Source organism: Nestor notabilis, unplaced genomic scaffold, assembly GCF_000696875.1.
Source record: "Nestor notabilis isolate BGI_N333 unplaced genomic scaffold, ASM69687v1 scaffold9667, whole genome shotgun sequence".
NCBI lineage: Eukaryota > Metazoa > Chordata > Aves > Psittaciformes > Psittacidae > Nestor > Nestor notabilis.
Window position 1 is genome coordinate 1 of NW_009936913.1, and position 16611 is coordinate 16611.

The window sequence follows — 16611 nt, forward strand, 5'->3', positions numbered from 1 at the left end:
GCATTGGCCCACCTCACAAGCGTGTCCAGGTTTCTCTGGATGGCATCCCTTCCCTCCAGTGCATCAACCGAGCCACACAGCTTGGTGTCGTCGGCAAACTTGCTGAGGGCGCACTCAATTCCATTGTCCATGTCACCCACAAAGATGTTAAACAACACAGGTCCCAACACCGATCCCTGAGGGACACCACTTGTTACTGGTCTCCAAGTGAACATTGAACCGTTGACCACAACTCTTTTTGTGTGGCCATCCAGCCAGTTCTTTATCCACTGAGTGGTCCATCCATCAAATTGATGTCTCTCCAATTTAGAGACAAGATTTGTTTGTTAGGATGTCCTTGAGGATTCTGATATCCTTTTTTGCCCAATGTATTTGTTGTTTTGGCTTACAGAGTCTTAGATGAGTATCTGAGACACTAAGAATGACTTGAAAGAGATCCAGTTTAAAATTGAATTTTATGTATTTCTGGACCAGATTTATAACAGATCTGCTGGATTTTTAGGGCTTTTGTGTAGATTGCCTTATGTGGTCCAGGCATTTTATTTTCTGCCTGTGTTCCACTTCTGAGTGTTTTAACAGTTCTTTTATTTATGGCCTAAATGCATTACACATTCAGTTTGGGTTTTTTGTCTGTCCCTGGCTCTAGAATACATGTAGAATTTCTGTAGTGGTTTGTAAATTGTTCTGAAGTCCCGAAATGAAAGCAGTTTGTTTTGGAAAGTCCTGCTGGTGCAACGATTTTGCTTATTAACCCTGGGCAAATTGCTGCTTGTCAGGATCACCTTCTGTTTCTTTCTTTTTAGACACTGTTCTAAAACTTCAGATGAAAAGGCAGTGCCCTGCCTACCTTTCATCATATATGTATCTCAACATAACTTTAGGGAAAACTTACATTCTGGACTGAGAGGATCTGGGGGGTGGAAGGATGGTATCACCTGGATTCAACCCACCTCACTCTTTTGTTTGGTGGGTAGGTGAAAACTGTGGTATAGCAGAAGGATCTTGAATTGGTGGATGTCCATCAGAGCAGTCAATTAGAATGACATCACTGTGAGGAAGTGGATACATTCTGTCTCTGGTCTAAGAACGTGGGAGACGGCTCTCCATGAGTGAACACAGTTACCACTGAGCCTGGTAAGAGCTTACTTTGCATGCCTGTGGCTGCATTGAATTCTGCATCAGCCCTCTTTGAATCAAATGTAGGAACCTCATCTGCACACAGTGAATGGTGGAGAATACAGTGACTACTAAGTAACAAAATACTCCACAGTAAATGGGAGCTCACTGAAAAGATTATTTTTTTCATCTCTGTTTGTAATGTTCCAGCGTAGTATTCCAGAAATGTGTGGGAAATCCTGTGTCCTTGCCAAGTTGAAAAGCTACACACAAAAGTATGACTTATCAAAAGTGAATTATCTCATTGTATACTCCAAATTTCATCAGCACTGCAAATGCTTTATAGTTAGATTTATTTAGCAGTATGTAGGCGGTATGTAGGCTTTAAAACAGAGCCTTAGCATGTCTGTCTTTTTATCTTTTTAGATTGCTTAGCGTCATTATATTAGGGGGTTTTTAGATTTTACTTGAATCATTGTAAGATTTCATTTTTCCCCCCTTATATAGGGCCAGGCCATGCAGAATTTGTCCATAATCAGTCACAGTTCTGGTCGATGCTGATGGGACAAACTGCCCTTTGAGGGGCAGGGAGAGAGAAGCTCAGGGATTTCTCTAGAGTGTGGCTCTGCCACTGGCTGTGACAGGCCTGTAGAAGAGGAGTGTTCTCTAAGAGGCTTTAAACAGTCCGGCATCATATTGGTGCCAGAAGCAGCTTGTTTTCAAGGATGGATCAGTGCTAGGAACTGGTCACAGCTCAACAAGACGTCACGTCTTACTGGAGCCTCGGTGACTGGCAGAGTGTGTGCTCTTGCCTCTTCTACTTCTCTGTCCCTCTTTTGCAACGTAAAATTCATTAACCACTTCCTTGCAGTCTTCTTTTAATTAACTGGTCAAGAAGGTAGCATGAATGAAAAAATAAATGTTTGTGGGTGCTCTGCGTGGTAACTCGTCATGATTTAAATCAGCATTCAGAAACATAATTTTAAATAATGAATAACAAAACCATGTAGTGAGTAGCATGAGTGCTGATGCTAAAGATGTGACCACAGGATGCATATGTGGCACTTAAGGAATTAAAGAAGCAGTCAATCCTTTCACAGTACATCAGCAATGTATCTGAAGGTAGCCCAGTATCTCCAGACTCTATCTGGTTCCTCCTTGATTGGTCTTATACATGGGAGGAGACTCCATCTCTGAGGAATTAATGAGCTCTAGCATACAGTTTCTTCTAACATTTACTCCAGCTTTTCTTTTTCTCCAACTGAAAGTCTCAGCTTTTTGAGTTGTAAGGGAACACAGATTCTGCACATTGACTCTCATTTCGTTAGTTGTCTGTTGTTTGATGTAGACCCCAGCAGAATTGCACATCTACATACTTGCAGGTTGCTTTGACAGGTATACTCTTCAGTGTCTCCACCATAAAACTACAGTAAAGCTGTAATCACCACTGGGTTATTGATATAAATTACTAATCATTTTCTGGCAGCTGTGTCTTACTGTTTGCATGGAGGAATGTCTCGTTCAATCTCTGTTGATTCCAGAACCTTCTATCGCAACTCTTCAGTCCTCCTAGCACAGCACAAATCTGAAATGTCTATCAGAATTCTTTCTGTCTTTCTTGAGGACTGATTCACTGCTTCACCTTCATAGAGCTCGGAGTAATTCTTAATCCACTGCACTTCTTTCTCCTGGTCCATTGTTACTGTTTTTTCTCTCCAGCTTGCTTCTACTGTAATTTGGATGTTTTTGTGAGAGGTGTGTTTCTCCAGTATATGCATAGTTCCTCTGTAATTCTGTGTGCCATTTTAATAAAAGACCAACCCTGACCACTTTCGCAGTGGTCGTAGTGATGGCCCAATTCTGTATTCTCTCTTTCTTTCTATTGCTCATTCAAGTAGATCCCTAATATTTCTTTCCTTCAACACCAGGCTTATATGCCCTAAAATGGAGGCAACCAAAGTTGCACTAGTACCAAAAGTTTGTTCTTCATCATGTAAGATTTATATAACTATATCTTGCTGTCTTCTTATTAATGCTAGGACAGTATGGAACATAACAGTTTAAAGGTTTATCTGGCCCACCTAAGCTCTTTGGTTTTGCATACATCGGCTCCATTTCTGGTATTTTATCTGGGGTTCCTTTACAAGTCTTTTCCTGTCTGATGTTTTTCCTTCTGTATTCTAAAAATATCTTTGGCTACTAAACAAAATTGCATCAGCTATGAAGATATAGTTCCTGTCCTTAACTCTGTTGGGTAATCCAAATGTCTGAAGTTATTTGTCTCAAGTAGTCCAAGGGTATTCATCATGTGGATGAAACCAAGCAAGAACATTTCAGTTCCAAGTGATATAAATAATAAAGCGATAAGATGAAAACAATTCTTACATTTTAAACACAAGAAACTTTGAAGATTATAGTGTGATTCAAATGTTATCTTAAGCAGGGAGGCAGTTTAGTAGTGGCCACTGTCATTAAAATATGGTTGTTTCCTAAGACAATTCTTGCTTACCTAAACAATTTAATCTTGCAAAATTGTTGTGTTACTTTCATATGTAATAAGGGTATCTGAAAGTATGTGCATGTGTAGCAGGTATATATATGATTCTTCTGTACTAGACTACTTCGTTGTCAGCTTGTGGTCTGTTACAGAAGTAGCCCAAATTAAGGTCCATGCAAATAGGCCTGTGTGAGTTCTTTTGCCCCATCCCATTTAAATTGGCACAGGTGTCTCTATGATATGTTTATTTTGTAGATCCTAATTTCTTGTCAGCTCATACTGCTCTGTCATTAACTATGATCCCTTTAGTTGGGTCAGCTGGAGTTACACTGTACTCTGCTCATGCCAACACCGCACTAGCATTGTCACTACCCTTCAGCACTTTGCTGATAGTACACCACCACACTGACTTGTTCCTTCAGTACTTTGCCATCAGTTCATACAGTTCATATCATGCTATATAGATACCTACTCCCTTGCACACTGCATCTGTCTCTCATACTTAGTGTTATCAAGCTCCTTTTAAATATGTTTATTACCAAAGTTCACCACCTATCTGACAGGTGAGAAAAAGGTCTGTGGTAGACAGTGTTATCACAGAATATAACATACCATGCTTCAGTTATGCATTCTATTTTGATATAGGTTTGCTTTAACAAGTGGCCTGCTACTTTATATCTTCATTTTTCTTTTTTTAAACGAGTCAGTTCAAGACAGGTTAACTCAGTATTCTGCTGTTCATTGAAAAGCATGGCCAGGCATCTGAGAGGGCTGTTGGGCTATCCCCTCAGCCAGAGCACAGCTTTTCCTGATTCATCTTATTGGGACTTGTCTAGAAATGCTTCTTGACTCCTGACTGAGGGAAGTCCTGTCTTGTCTCAGAACAGAAAAGTTCTTGTCTTGCTGCCCTGTAGGTTAGCTGAAGCTTTGCCTGCCAGGATCACTGAGAGACCCCTCTGTTCCCACTGAAGGCTCACTCACAGCTCTAAGGTTTGAAGGTTTTTAACTAGGTCTGTGCGCTGACTGATCACAGGTAATGACAGTACCTCTTGGTAGCACATTGTGAACAAGATTCACCTACAGTCATAGTCAGAGATGGAAAATGGCTTTATGGATTAGCTGCTGCTGTTTTCAAGCCGTGCAAGGTGCCTTCCTTACTGGCCAGATAGAAGAGTCAGCTAATTAAAGCACAGCTTAGATATCTTTTCTGTTATTAGGCAAAGTGTTGCAGAAGTCCCAGACTGAAGGCTTTACTTAGCTTGCTGCATCGGGGTTTAGTTTAGATTTAAAATGTATTTACATAAATCCAGTGCCAATTTGAAAGGCTACAGCTAAACTGATGTTTGTGAAGGACTCTGGGGTTTTGGTCCCTCAGTCCCTTCAGACTGGTGGCATGTCTGGAGCAAGTTGTGGCTATCGGAGATACCATGATGTCTAAACATGGGTGAGGAATTGACGTGTGTTAATACATACTCAGCTTTTACTGCGTATGGAGACTAGTGCCTTTCCTAGAGGGCAGTTGTCTGAAGCAAGGAAGCTTATACCACACTTGATACAAATGAAGACCCTTGTTGACAAGTTTGAATCGCCAGGGAAGTCCAAGCTTGATTTGGTACAGAGATATCAGTATCACCTCTTACTTACTGTTGGCCTTTTCAGTTGAAGCAGGTTCTGTTGCCACCTTCTGTATAGATGGATGGAGAGGTGTCATTCTCCAGACTCATGAAGATGTCTCACTTAAAGCACAATGTGGTCACTTAACTTGATGCAAGCCAAGTCCCTTTTATTTGGAATCCATATAAGAACTTGATCATTAAGAGGATTAATGTCTACTCAGTAACTCATTGCATTCCTACTAAGACACGCAGAGGTATAATGGGAAGTGCTATCAGCTGCATGTCTGATTAAATACCTTGATGTGTATGCCACTAAAAAGTGAAATCTATTCTTGTAATCTAAGCATCCTTCCTATTTTGAGTAATGCTTCAGAACTAAGCATGTAAATCTTGTTTCAGCTCCTGCACTAATTTCTCCGTAAACATTCCTTTAAGATGTTTTCCTCAAGAGCTAAACTTTTGTCTGTGAGGATGCCCAGTTGCAGCAATAATTCTCCTAGGATCTCTGGCAATCAGCTGCCCTATGTTTCATAACATATTTTGGACACCATGTTCTTGCCAGCATGAGCTTGCAATGCCTCCATCCCCCACTTGCTTCTTTTGATAGGATTCTGAATATCAAAAGTTCTTACTCAGCACCAATAATTACATGTTGCCTGTACCACCTTCCCAGGCATGCATGTATGTGCGAGACTATTTATGGAACTTCATTTAAAAGCTGGTAAAAGTAGGCTTTGAAGTTGTTTTTGTTAAATACATTGTCAGGTTAAGCTTGCCAAACATTTTATAAATGTGAAGTCACTACATAGCTTATAAGAACTGAGTATGTGGCTGGTATTTATAGGATACAGCCAGCAAAGCAACTGGCAATCCATTTAATTTGTTCTAGGTTCATTTTGCTGAGACAAACAGCTCACTTGCCTTTAAAATTTAGTTTTGATAGCAGTGCCAAGGGAACAAATTCACCTACAGGTCAACTGAGACTGCTTTGTAACTTAGCAGTGGTATGGACAAACTTGCACGTTAGGGAGCAATCTGGTGATTGTGTTTACATGAGCTAGTTTCTGCAGAGAAGTGTCATTACTGTGTCCAGCTTGGGCAGTTACCTCCAGCTTAATGTCCTACATTGCAACTGTGCAACAAAAGATCTTTGACAGATGGACAGAATGGCAAATGTTTACTATTTCAGTAATGTTTTACCTGGGAGAGCATGCTTCAGAAGCTTTATGTCAAATTGTGAGAAACAACATGGCTATATAACACTAGGAAAAGTTAACTACAAAACCTGTCTGACATAAAAAGCTTGATGTGAAAAGACTGAAAGGATGCTGGCTTTTATGAGAGGAGGAGAGCACAAGCTTCTAATAACTTCTTATGAGAACTGTACCACCTTCTCTGGGAAGAAGTCCTTTCTCCTCCTTCTTAATAGAGTTTTCAATCAGAAACTCTTATTACAGTGCCCTGCGCTTTTAAATGTCCAAATAGTAGGCATAGCCAACACTTCCCTCTTGACGAGAAGGTGGTAGTCCTTCCCATGGACTATAGGCTCTGCCTTTTGCCTGCCCCTTAGTCCTGGGCTCCAGAACCGTGCCCCAGCTCCAAGGTGAACTGGACCTTCAGCTGTCTCCCAGCGTCTCCATGGTCTGCTCACTCAGACATATTTCTTAGGGTCTAGTCTTGTGTTTGCCTTCCTCCTCTAACTCACTGTGGTTTCAAAGGAATGTGTTAAGTTTTATTCAGCATGGTGATGCCGTTCTGCATTTCTTGGAGACAATGCAGTATTCACTAGTAACTGCTCACCTTCCAGAGAGAAGACTGTTAGCCATTTTTTTTATACAAATGTTCCATCATCACACAACAAGTTAAAGCAATAAACCATCAACTCGTACACCAAAGGTCTTTGGTCATACACCAATTTGTCTTTGTTCATTTAGGCAGTTAAAAGTTTGACATTCTTTGTTGACGCTAGTACGAAAGATATTCAAACTGTGTAATGCATTAATTAAAATTCCTTTTATTAGAGAAAAGGAATAAATAGATAGCATAGATAATCACAAAATCACAGAATGGCTGAGGTTGGAAGAAACCTCTGGAGATCACCTGGTCCAACCCTTGTGCTCAATCAAGGCCACCTAGAGCTGTTTGCCGAGGACCATGTCCAGACGACTTTTGAGTATCATCAAGAACTGAGACTCCACAGCCTTTCTGGGCAACTTGTTTCACTGCTTGATCACTCTCAATTTTTCACACAGTGAAAAATATTTTCCTGATGTTAAGCGGGAACCTCCCGTGTTTCAGTTTGTGCCCATTGCCTCTAGGCACTGCTGAAAAGGGTCTGGCTCTGTCTTCTTTACACCCTTCATTCCAATGTTTATATACATTGATGAGATCCCCCTGAGCCTTTTCCAGGGTAAACAGCCCTAGCTCTCCCAGCCTTCCCTCATAGGAGAGATGCTCCAGTCCCTTCATCATCTTTGTCGCACTTATGTCTCATCAGATGCTAGGAACCCAGCACTGTGCAGCATCAGATGGACCTGTAGTCAGAGCATGGCAGGCCACACTTGATCCCATCTGTACTAAGGTTTGTTGGCATTATGGTCTTTAGCACTCCGGTAGGATTTTCTTAGCAATAAACAGTTCCATTTATCATTTCCACTGTCAAACAAAGGATGTTAGCATGAGAACATGCCGCTTTGCTTCAAGATAAAGGCAAGGACACATGGGTGGTGTAATTGCGGGTGCCAAGTGGGAGCTGCTTGCAGGCTCCTCCGATATGATTAGCTGGCAAAATTTATTCTGCAGCCAAGCGATAAGTGCAGCAGAGCACTGGCATGAAGGCCAAGTTCTATGTGCAGCACAGCCCAACACAGTGCAGGCCCATGCCATCTCAGGTCAACTGTTCCGTGGATCCCAAACTCCTTCAATACACAACAGTCTTCCAGTTCAGATCACTACAGCTGTTCATCCTGTGTCCTAGGACAAACATCTAAGACACATGAGACCTACCAGATGTACCAGTTTACTAGAGGACTCTGTTGACTACAAAGAAAGTCTCGGGTGACTAACTCAGACTTGGATGAGTAGCTTTTAGGTGAGATGAGTCTCTTCTGCCAATAATGCTGAGAGTCCCCAGAACACTAGATTTTCAGTTCTTTGTTCTTGAGTCGTTAATTATATGATGGTCTCATGGGAGCATGTAGCAGGTGAATATTTTCTGCAGTTCAGCATGTGTGCACTAGCCTAGTTTAGATGGAAGCATGTCTTTCCCAGGAGGAAAGAGTTTTCAGGCTTGTTTTTCTGCCTAATGTTTTACATTAATTATACCCTATCAATTTTAGTTTCTGCTAGAGATTACTACAGCTCCCTTGTGGTGACTCCAGGTACCTATAACGCTTGTAAAATGGTTATAATAATATTCCATGTATCCATATACATGGTGTGTCTCTGTGTTCTGCACTGTCATGTTCTGTCCTCTGTTTCACAGAGGATCAGGGAGGGAAGTCAGTGCAGTGTGTGACTTCTCACTTGTTGTCAGGCTGTTCTGCTGGAGACACACTATTGTTCTAGTATTACTTGCATATTCATATGCCAGTGCATGGGAAAAGAACTATGCCATGGGCAACTAAGCATTACAGACACTCAGAGCAAAAGCAGCCTCTGCACTAGAGGTTTCACTGTCTGCACTTCCTCTTCCCTGTGAAGTAAGGAGTCACTTGTCATCAGCAAAGCCATGAATAATTTGGGATCTTTCTAAAAGAGGGAAACTTCCTTGCTCCTCTTGTAACATTGTTGTAATAGAAGTCAGAAACACCTCTTAGGCTGGGGTATGCCTGCGGGGACTGGCAAGCTGCACTCTTGTCCAGGGCAACTCATTGTTCTTTTTGCATTTCATTAATCTTCAAGATCATCCATCCAAATAATCCTTTTATCACCAGGACTGCCAGAGGTATGAGAAAACTGGGCCTGCAAAAATTGGATGTTTAAGAAATGGAGAGTATGTTTCCTTTATTTGTCTGCCTGGTTGATTTGATTCATTGCAGGAGGTATAATTATTTCAGATTGCATGAGCCGCTTGTATTTTGTAGAAATATTCTGGGATTTGTTTTTAATTATACATGTGTTCTTGTGGTCTTTTCTGTTGTCTCACAAAATACAAATAGATTGAACTGAATAATGGTGTAAATTGTTCACCGTAAGCTTTTATGCCTTCTGACCAGTTCTAATTTTATTTTAAGTGATCTTGGTAATGGTGAGTAAGTAAATCATGAGATGAGATGATACCTGAGCATGAATAGAGCTTTAAATTAAAGGTGTCTTTTACCTGTCTGGTTCTTATTTCCTCCCAGATTACTTTCTTGCAGAAATGTGCATAGCTTCTTTGCAAAGGAAGCCACAGATTGATTAGTGTGGGGTTTATTCAGCCTTTGATATCAGATTCTAATTATATGCATTGAGAATTCAGCCTTTCATTCTGTGCATTTCATTTCCTGTTAACTAAGTTAATGGCTATAAGCTGATTGAATTCCACTCTGGTAACTGATCTATCTGAAATATTTAAAGGATGATCATGTCTAGTTCTGTATTAGTGTAGAGGAGAGTTGGGTGTAGGGTATTTTAAAGAAAGATCAATTATTTATATCTTTAGAAGGTTGTAACTTTAGCTGGCCCTAAAATCCCTCGAACTAGATACAACACAGTAACCTGAGCTTGTGGCTTTTTTAACATTTTGCTAAATATTATATTATTTATTATTTTTTAACTCTGGTAATGCCACCTTCTGTGTGAGAACTACTTAATGCTCTTATGAGAGCTACAGTGCTACTTAAGAACTTAATTCACATTCATTCAAGACCTTTTATTTCCTCAGAGTTGGAGAGGTGCTGCCATCATTATTTTTTTGCTGTTTATTTTATTGATGATATCAAAGAACTATGAGGAACCCAGACCACTTTGTGGAGGTTGGCATTTCTTGAGCATCACTGTTCACCAAGCTCGGCTGCTGTTGAAAACCATGGAGTTTTAACTACTGATCTTAATCAGGAACATAGCAAGAGCAGGAGTTCTGCTGAGGTGATTCCAGCTGAGGTGTTACAGCACCGGAAAACAAGGATCTTGGCACTAGCAAGGTGATGGAAGGTTCTAAATATAGGTGGATTCCCGAGGTAGTCAAGCAGAGATTCAGGGCTTTTGGAAAAGTATCAAAAAAAAAAAAGAAAAAGAAAAAGTAGTAGGTAAAGGGAGCCACCTAGAGTTAATCCACAGGAATCTCTAAATATAAATGTATGTCTGAACTCCTGCCTTTTACTGAAGTTTGGGTGCCAGACTGAGAACTAAACATTAAACCCTTTTATCTATAACAAGCTCTCTCCTGAGACCAGACACCTAAATAAGATTAGAAGCTCCTTTAATATATTTTTACAATGCTTCTGAAGGATTAGGATAGTTACTGCATTTTATATTAAAGAGCACTGGGGGAAAAAGGAATAGCATAAATAACATATGTCACAAGGAACTGGTACTAAAGTCTCTCTCTTTCCAACTGAAGACTCTCACTAGTGTAGTTATCATTAGGGTTCCAGTAACTCTCTTCTGACAGATTATTCCTGCCTCTTAGCAGGAGTTTCCTTGCTTCAGTGTGAAGATTAGAAGGTGCCCTCTCTTTGACTCTTCTTTAGCCTGGACTCTAGCCTAGAAAAATGGGAATCTGATGCCCTGCAAGCTGAGAAGAACTTAGCCTGAACTCAGTTCTTGGAAGAAATTTGCTAACTGATAGCTTGTCATACAGCCCTTCATCTTGCATCTCTAGTAGCTGCTTTTTTTTTTGTGTTAGTCTTAAAGATATTGCTTTTGTATTAGATGCTGTACTGGACCTTCTGGGGAATTAGACAGCATTTGGGCACAGCTGTAGGTATGAGCTGTGCTCTTGGCTTTCTGGGCTGGAGATTCTTCAGTGCAAGCACTGACTCCTTACAATCTTCCAGGTTTCCTGGGAAGACATCTCCACGGCTGGAGCTTGAGCTCCAGTATTGTCATCTTAAATAGAGGTACCTACGTTTGGAATACATTTTATTTTAGATGTCAAAGCAAGCACTCTGAATTGCACTTTGAAGCCATCCAAATCTCCTTTGAAAATGCAAGCTGCAATTTATACGAAAAGGAGAATCCTAGGCGTGGTATGCCCCTTTCTCTCTCCCACTTGGGTCTAGTAGACAGGCATTTCGTCAGCCAGAGGCAGAAACTTAAAGGATGGATCAGTCAAGAATTTACAGTGGCATTACGCATGATTTTCCCACATAACTTTTCATGTCTATGAGAATAATAGTGCAATAATAACTGCAAACACACTTGGACAGCAAATGGCAAGTCAGGTCCTGATTGCTCAGTTGGGGCCATGCGGGTGGGTTCCAGAATCACAAGCCACATGTTTTTAGACTTTACCTTCCATGGAGGAAGTATTAATCACAGCCTGTACCTGGAAGCTGTTCCTTGGGCACTTATATTGGACTAATATTCCATACCTTCTGACGCCAGCACTTGATTAAGATACATTTTTGATCCCTTTCTTATTCTAGGGTGCTTGTAATTAAGACTCTGGCCATTCAGATTGCTTTATAGACTCTCAAAGTGCGTATTGATTAGTTGCTATAATTCTTTAAAATAATATTATGGAAGTTTAGTGTGTGGTGTCCCTGCTCATGGCAGGGGGGTTGGAACTAGATGATCTTAAGGTCCTTTCCAACCCTAACTATTATATGATTCTATAAGTCAGAACAGGTTATCAGTTCTGGCATGGAATTACATGGAAGAATAAAACACCTTTGAATACATTCATTTGCAAACATTTCAAGTGGATATGGCTTGTTCTGATTTGGGAACAGAAATTTATTGACATCTAAGCAAATCACCTTCCTGAACTTGCTACTCGAAAGAGTGAAGCCCTCTGCTTTTCAAGACATCAGCTGTGTGGTTACAGTGTACTGTGTTAATCTACAAACCCTTCGAATTGGCATTGTATTTCTCTTTTATGCCTAACAACTTCAGCATGTAAGTCAGTCCTCTGTTTGGAAAGACAAGGAACTAACCTGTACTACAATATGTTTTGTAGCACCTGCCCTCTTCTCCCTCCCAAAGCAAACCACAATAAAGAAGCCATATCATTGGCTACAATTCCCTTTTCTCCCCATATAATTTCCCCAATAATTTGCCAGCATTGTACACAATGTCATGTGTCAATAGGGTACTGGGGAATTGTCCATACCACAGGCTTCAGGTTGCAGCACATCTTGATATCATCTTTCTTTAAAGCCTGCACTGCAAAGGGGAAGCCGTAAGCCCTTAGGGATGATGGCTTGTTACTAGCAAAATGAAGTTACAACTCTGCAAAGTGAAGCACCAAACACAAATTGGTGATACAATAAAACCTTCAAACTGAAAAAAAATATCAGTGTATGACAAATGAAAGTGTCTCTTCCAATAAATGCCTTTGAAATTCCAGAAAACCAGGCAAGAATCAGTAAGTTTTCTTACCTTTCTGGAAGTCTGAAACCAAAGCTTTAAAAAAGGATTACTGATCTGAAATCCTGTCTCTCAAAACCAGTGTAGGAATCTTTTTTCAGAGAGCAAAGAAAGAAATCAATTGCAGAGCTCTTGCCATCAAAGACATGACCACCACACAGCAGAATAGTTGCTTTCAGAGTCTGTGAGAGTGTTTTCTTTGGGACTGGAACTCAGACACTGGCTGAGAGGGAAAACTCAATCCAAAATCAATTAAGTCCAGTTAAACTGGAGTATTACTTCAGGACAAAAAGACTGGTTTTGTTGTTTGAACTGCTAAGAATTTAATGAAAACAGTGTTCTAACAAGGAGCTTACTGGCAAAGCCAAAATCTCACTGTTTTCTGCATCCAGTTACTTCTTTTACCACTTAATACCTAGCTATCACACACAAGTAACCGCAATTACAGTGACGTGTTTGACAGTTGTTAATGTGTTTGACTTTGTGGCACCCATGGTATGTAAGGAGGTTATTGTCTTCAAGTTAAAGACAGAGAAGTCTGGTTTACTATGAGATTATGAGAGTATGAGTTAGATGAGATCTCATCTAACTTTAGCACTTTAGAACTTAGTTGTCTGGGCTCTGTCCCCCTCTGAGGGACAAGACACCTCCAGGAGGCATCCATCCCCACCTTAAAATAAACGGGATAAACCAGCCACAGAGGTGCTACTCTGTTGTCAAGAGATGGAGCCCCAAACAAGACATGTCATGCCAAACAAGATGATGTGTCCCCTCAGGGACATGCATGGCTCCCTGTAGCATGGGTGAAGCAGAGCATGTTCCCACATCTCCCTGGGCAGACCCATAATCATAAGCCATTCTTCCTGCCTGCTAGTTAGTAATTGATGGGGTTTGCTATTCCACTGCAGGCTGGGCTTTAATTTTTACAAACTAGGGCTGGAGAGGTGTTCTTCGTAGTACTGGTGTGTTTAGATGGGAAGCCACAAGGCAAACCCAGTTGTACCAGGGAGTGGTGCTGGTGACTCAGTAAACAGCATGGCAACAAGTGTCCTGGCACGGTGCTTGTGAGCATTGTCTTCCCAGTTGTGTGGTAGGTTAAATCTCAGAGCTGCTCGTCATTACAGAATCACACTTCACAAGAGTGAAGCATTAAACCCCAGCCAAATTATATGATAGGTAATTCTGTCCTCCTTACCCTTACCTGCAGCTTCACCTATATTACAGTCTTATGCCCAGCCTGATTTAAACTTCTCTGAGGTGGAGTTGTGTCTTCTGCCCCAGAGATGGCAGCAGCCTGGGGTGGGTGAAGTAATTTCCACATATGCAAGAAGTAAAGCTCTTTGAGATTTTAGATGGAGAGCACCATGGAAATGTAATATATCATTATTTCATGAAGTTACATAATGTTTAGAGTTGAGATTTTGCAAGATCCCCATTAATGTAAGTGGTTCACTGCACTTGATGCTAGTGTTCATGCAGCAGCTCAGAGCAGCGCTCTGCCCACAATAAGCAGAAAGCAGAACAATGAACGAAGAGGAGCAGCAGTGCTTGTATTTGACTTGCAGTTCTGGTGTGGCCCCATCTCAGTGCCTGCCCACAGCAGGGAGATGACCAAGTATTTGCCAGTGGTTCAGATTCCCTGCCCTTCCCACCCTCACCTAGCTGGGGGTGAAAGTAGTTCAAGCACGTACAGACGGGCTCACCGTGGATTTCTGCAGCACTAAAACCAATGCCTCTGATGCCATCTTGAATGTGACTTTCAGTCCATGTTGCAGCTTTAGTTCTGTAATTCTAAATCTGTTGCATTATGAATTCCTTCAAATTACTCTTTGGGGACTCTCAGAATAACAATGGGTAGAGCTATCCCTTCTGCAGAGAAACCTCCAAGGGAAGGGAAAAAATCTGCTAAGGTATTATACATACCTGTCAGGGAAAGCACCTATGTGGCTGAGACTTTCCTACCACACAGGTCCAGAGCTTGTCAGGGAAGAAAACTGACCCCTCATCAGTGCACTGTGAAGTTGTTGGAAGCAGTTCTCAGTGGCAAGGGAAAACTTTGTGGATGCTTCCTCATTGCCAGCCCAATTTTAACTGCTCCTGTCATCATCCCCTGGCACCACAGCTTTAATAAGATTAGCGTTGTTTTGGCAGATGAATCCAGAGGGAGTTAATGTAGCTCTTGGCTCAGAAAGCAAACAGAGTCTGCAGCCTGACTGTTCTTTGGCTCTGGCCTTCTCTTCCAAACTCAAAATCTCACAGGTCATTCCCAGGGTGTTTCTAGGTTCCAAGAGTTATGAGCAGGCACTGTGGGACAGGATAGGTATTTGTCCTTCACAAGAAACCCATAGAAGAAGACCAGCAAGAGGTGGTCAAATAAGCGTCTTAGGTTGCCTTTGCCACCCTAGCCTGAATGGCCTGGTATCTTTTAGAGAGCTGTACAGTTGTTCTTTGAGCTGGCTTTGTTTAGAGACTAGGAGGATTTATGGGGTCTGGGCTGTACCAGAGGCTGGGAACAGCTCGTGACATTGTGGAGACTGTCCATAGCCGTTCCAGGGACATGGCCATGGTTGAGGACTCTGGCTCCAAAGTGGACACAGTTTGTTTTAGGAAGATGGATGGTATTACCTGGTCTGTGAACATGGCGATTCAGAAGCTGCTTCACATACAGCCCAGCCTTGTGCTTGGCAGAGGGAGGCTGGCACTGGGAGGTTTAAGCTGATCAGCGTGGTTAATGTTTGCCTTTTTGCAATTCAGAAGCGTTACACTGGCTTTTGGAGCCAGGTAAGTTACACCCAGTCCCAGTACTGCAGTTCAAGTTAATAGCGTGCAAAGGAGGCTTTCAGTGCTGTTCTGCCTTGGGCATCTCCTGCTGCACCATGGAAATTTTTCCCAAGTTTGAGCTGCAACATTTTTGTTGCCATTTGATTTTAACATGTGAGTGTTCAGTTCAATATCTAATCTCTAAGTGTACCAAACCTTGAACACAGCTTAGAGTTTCCCTGATTCCAAGTGAAAGCAGCGAGAATGGGCTATGAGGTGGATGTTTTTTCTGCCTGACCTGTCATTTTGTTTTCATGCAAATACTGCCCCTGGTGCTACCCTGTAATCAGCTATTACGGAAACAATACATTGTCCTTAGGGTAAGTTTAGAAAAATGTTTGCCCACAATGCACCCACAGATAAATCCAGTTTTAGCAACATGGTGTTTAAAGCATTATACTCTCTGACAGAGTATCAGCAAGATGCACTTGCTTGGAGCCACCTCCAGATTGATTGGTTTCTCTGTTATTTCTCAGGCCCTACATGTCCATTGGAACACTACGTGATCAAGTCATCTATCCAGACACAGTGGATGACATGCACGAGAAAGGCTACCAAGATCAAGATCTGGAGTCTATCCTGCACATGGTTCACCTGTACCACATAGTTCAAAGAGAAGGAGGTAAATTGCATAGTTTTGTAAAAAGCTTCACAAAATCCATTCCTCGCATGTGTGTCTTAGTGTGACTGAACTTTACTTACTCAACTGGCAAAACTGGATCCAGACTTTCTGTGGTTGTGGGAGCTGCACAACCACATGGTTGTTGCTCCTGATGCTAACGGAGGGAGAAGAGCGAAGTGCTCCTCTTCCCCCCAGTAAATCCATGCCCAAGCTGAACATCCTTGCTCTCTTGTAATGGGCAGTCTTTTTGTGGTATTGAGAGATCACTGACTTTCCTTCATTTTCTCAGAAAACATAACCTGTCTTAAAACCTAATAATGTCACTGACGGCATCCACTCAAAAGCATGTGAATGGAAAGAAAGCTAGGTCTTCTTTCACCTCCCTGGTTAGTGGGATCAGCAGGACTACATGTCATGAGAAAGAG

General features: G+C 41.6%; 1 protein-coding gene across 1 annotated transcript in view; it reads left to right on the forward strand.

The window, feature by feature from the left end:
* Positions 1 to 15226: 15226 nt before the first annotated feature.
* The window catches only part of LOC104408853 (ATP-binding cassette sub-family D member 2-like), an 11353-nt gene continuing 9968 nt past the window's right edge, over positions 15227 to 16611 (forward strand). The window contains exons 1-2 of the mRNA XM_010018579.1: positions 15227 to 15372; positions 16041 to 16186. Of these exons, the coding sequence (XP_010016881.1) occupies positions 15227 to 15372; positions 16041 to 16186 (292 nt within the window). The remainder of the gene's footprint in view (positions 15373 to 16040; positions 16187 to 16611) is intronic.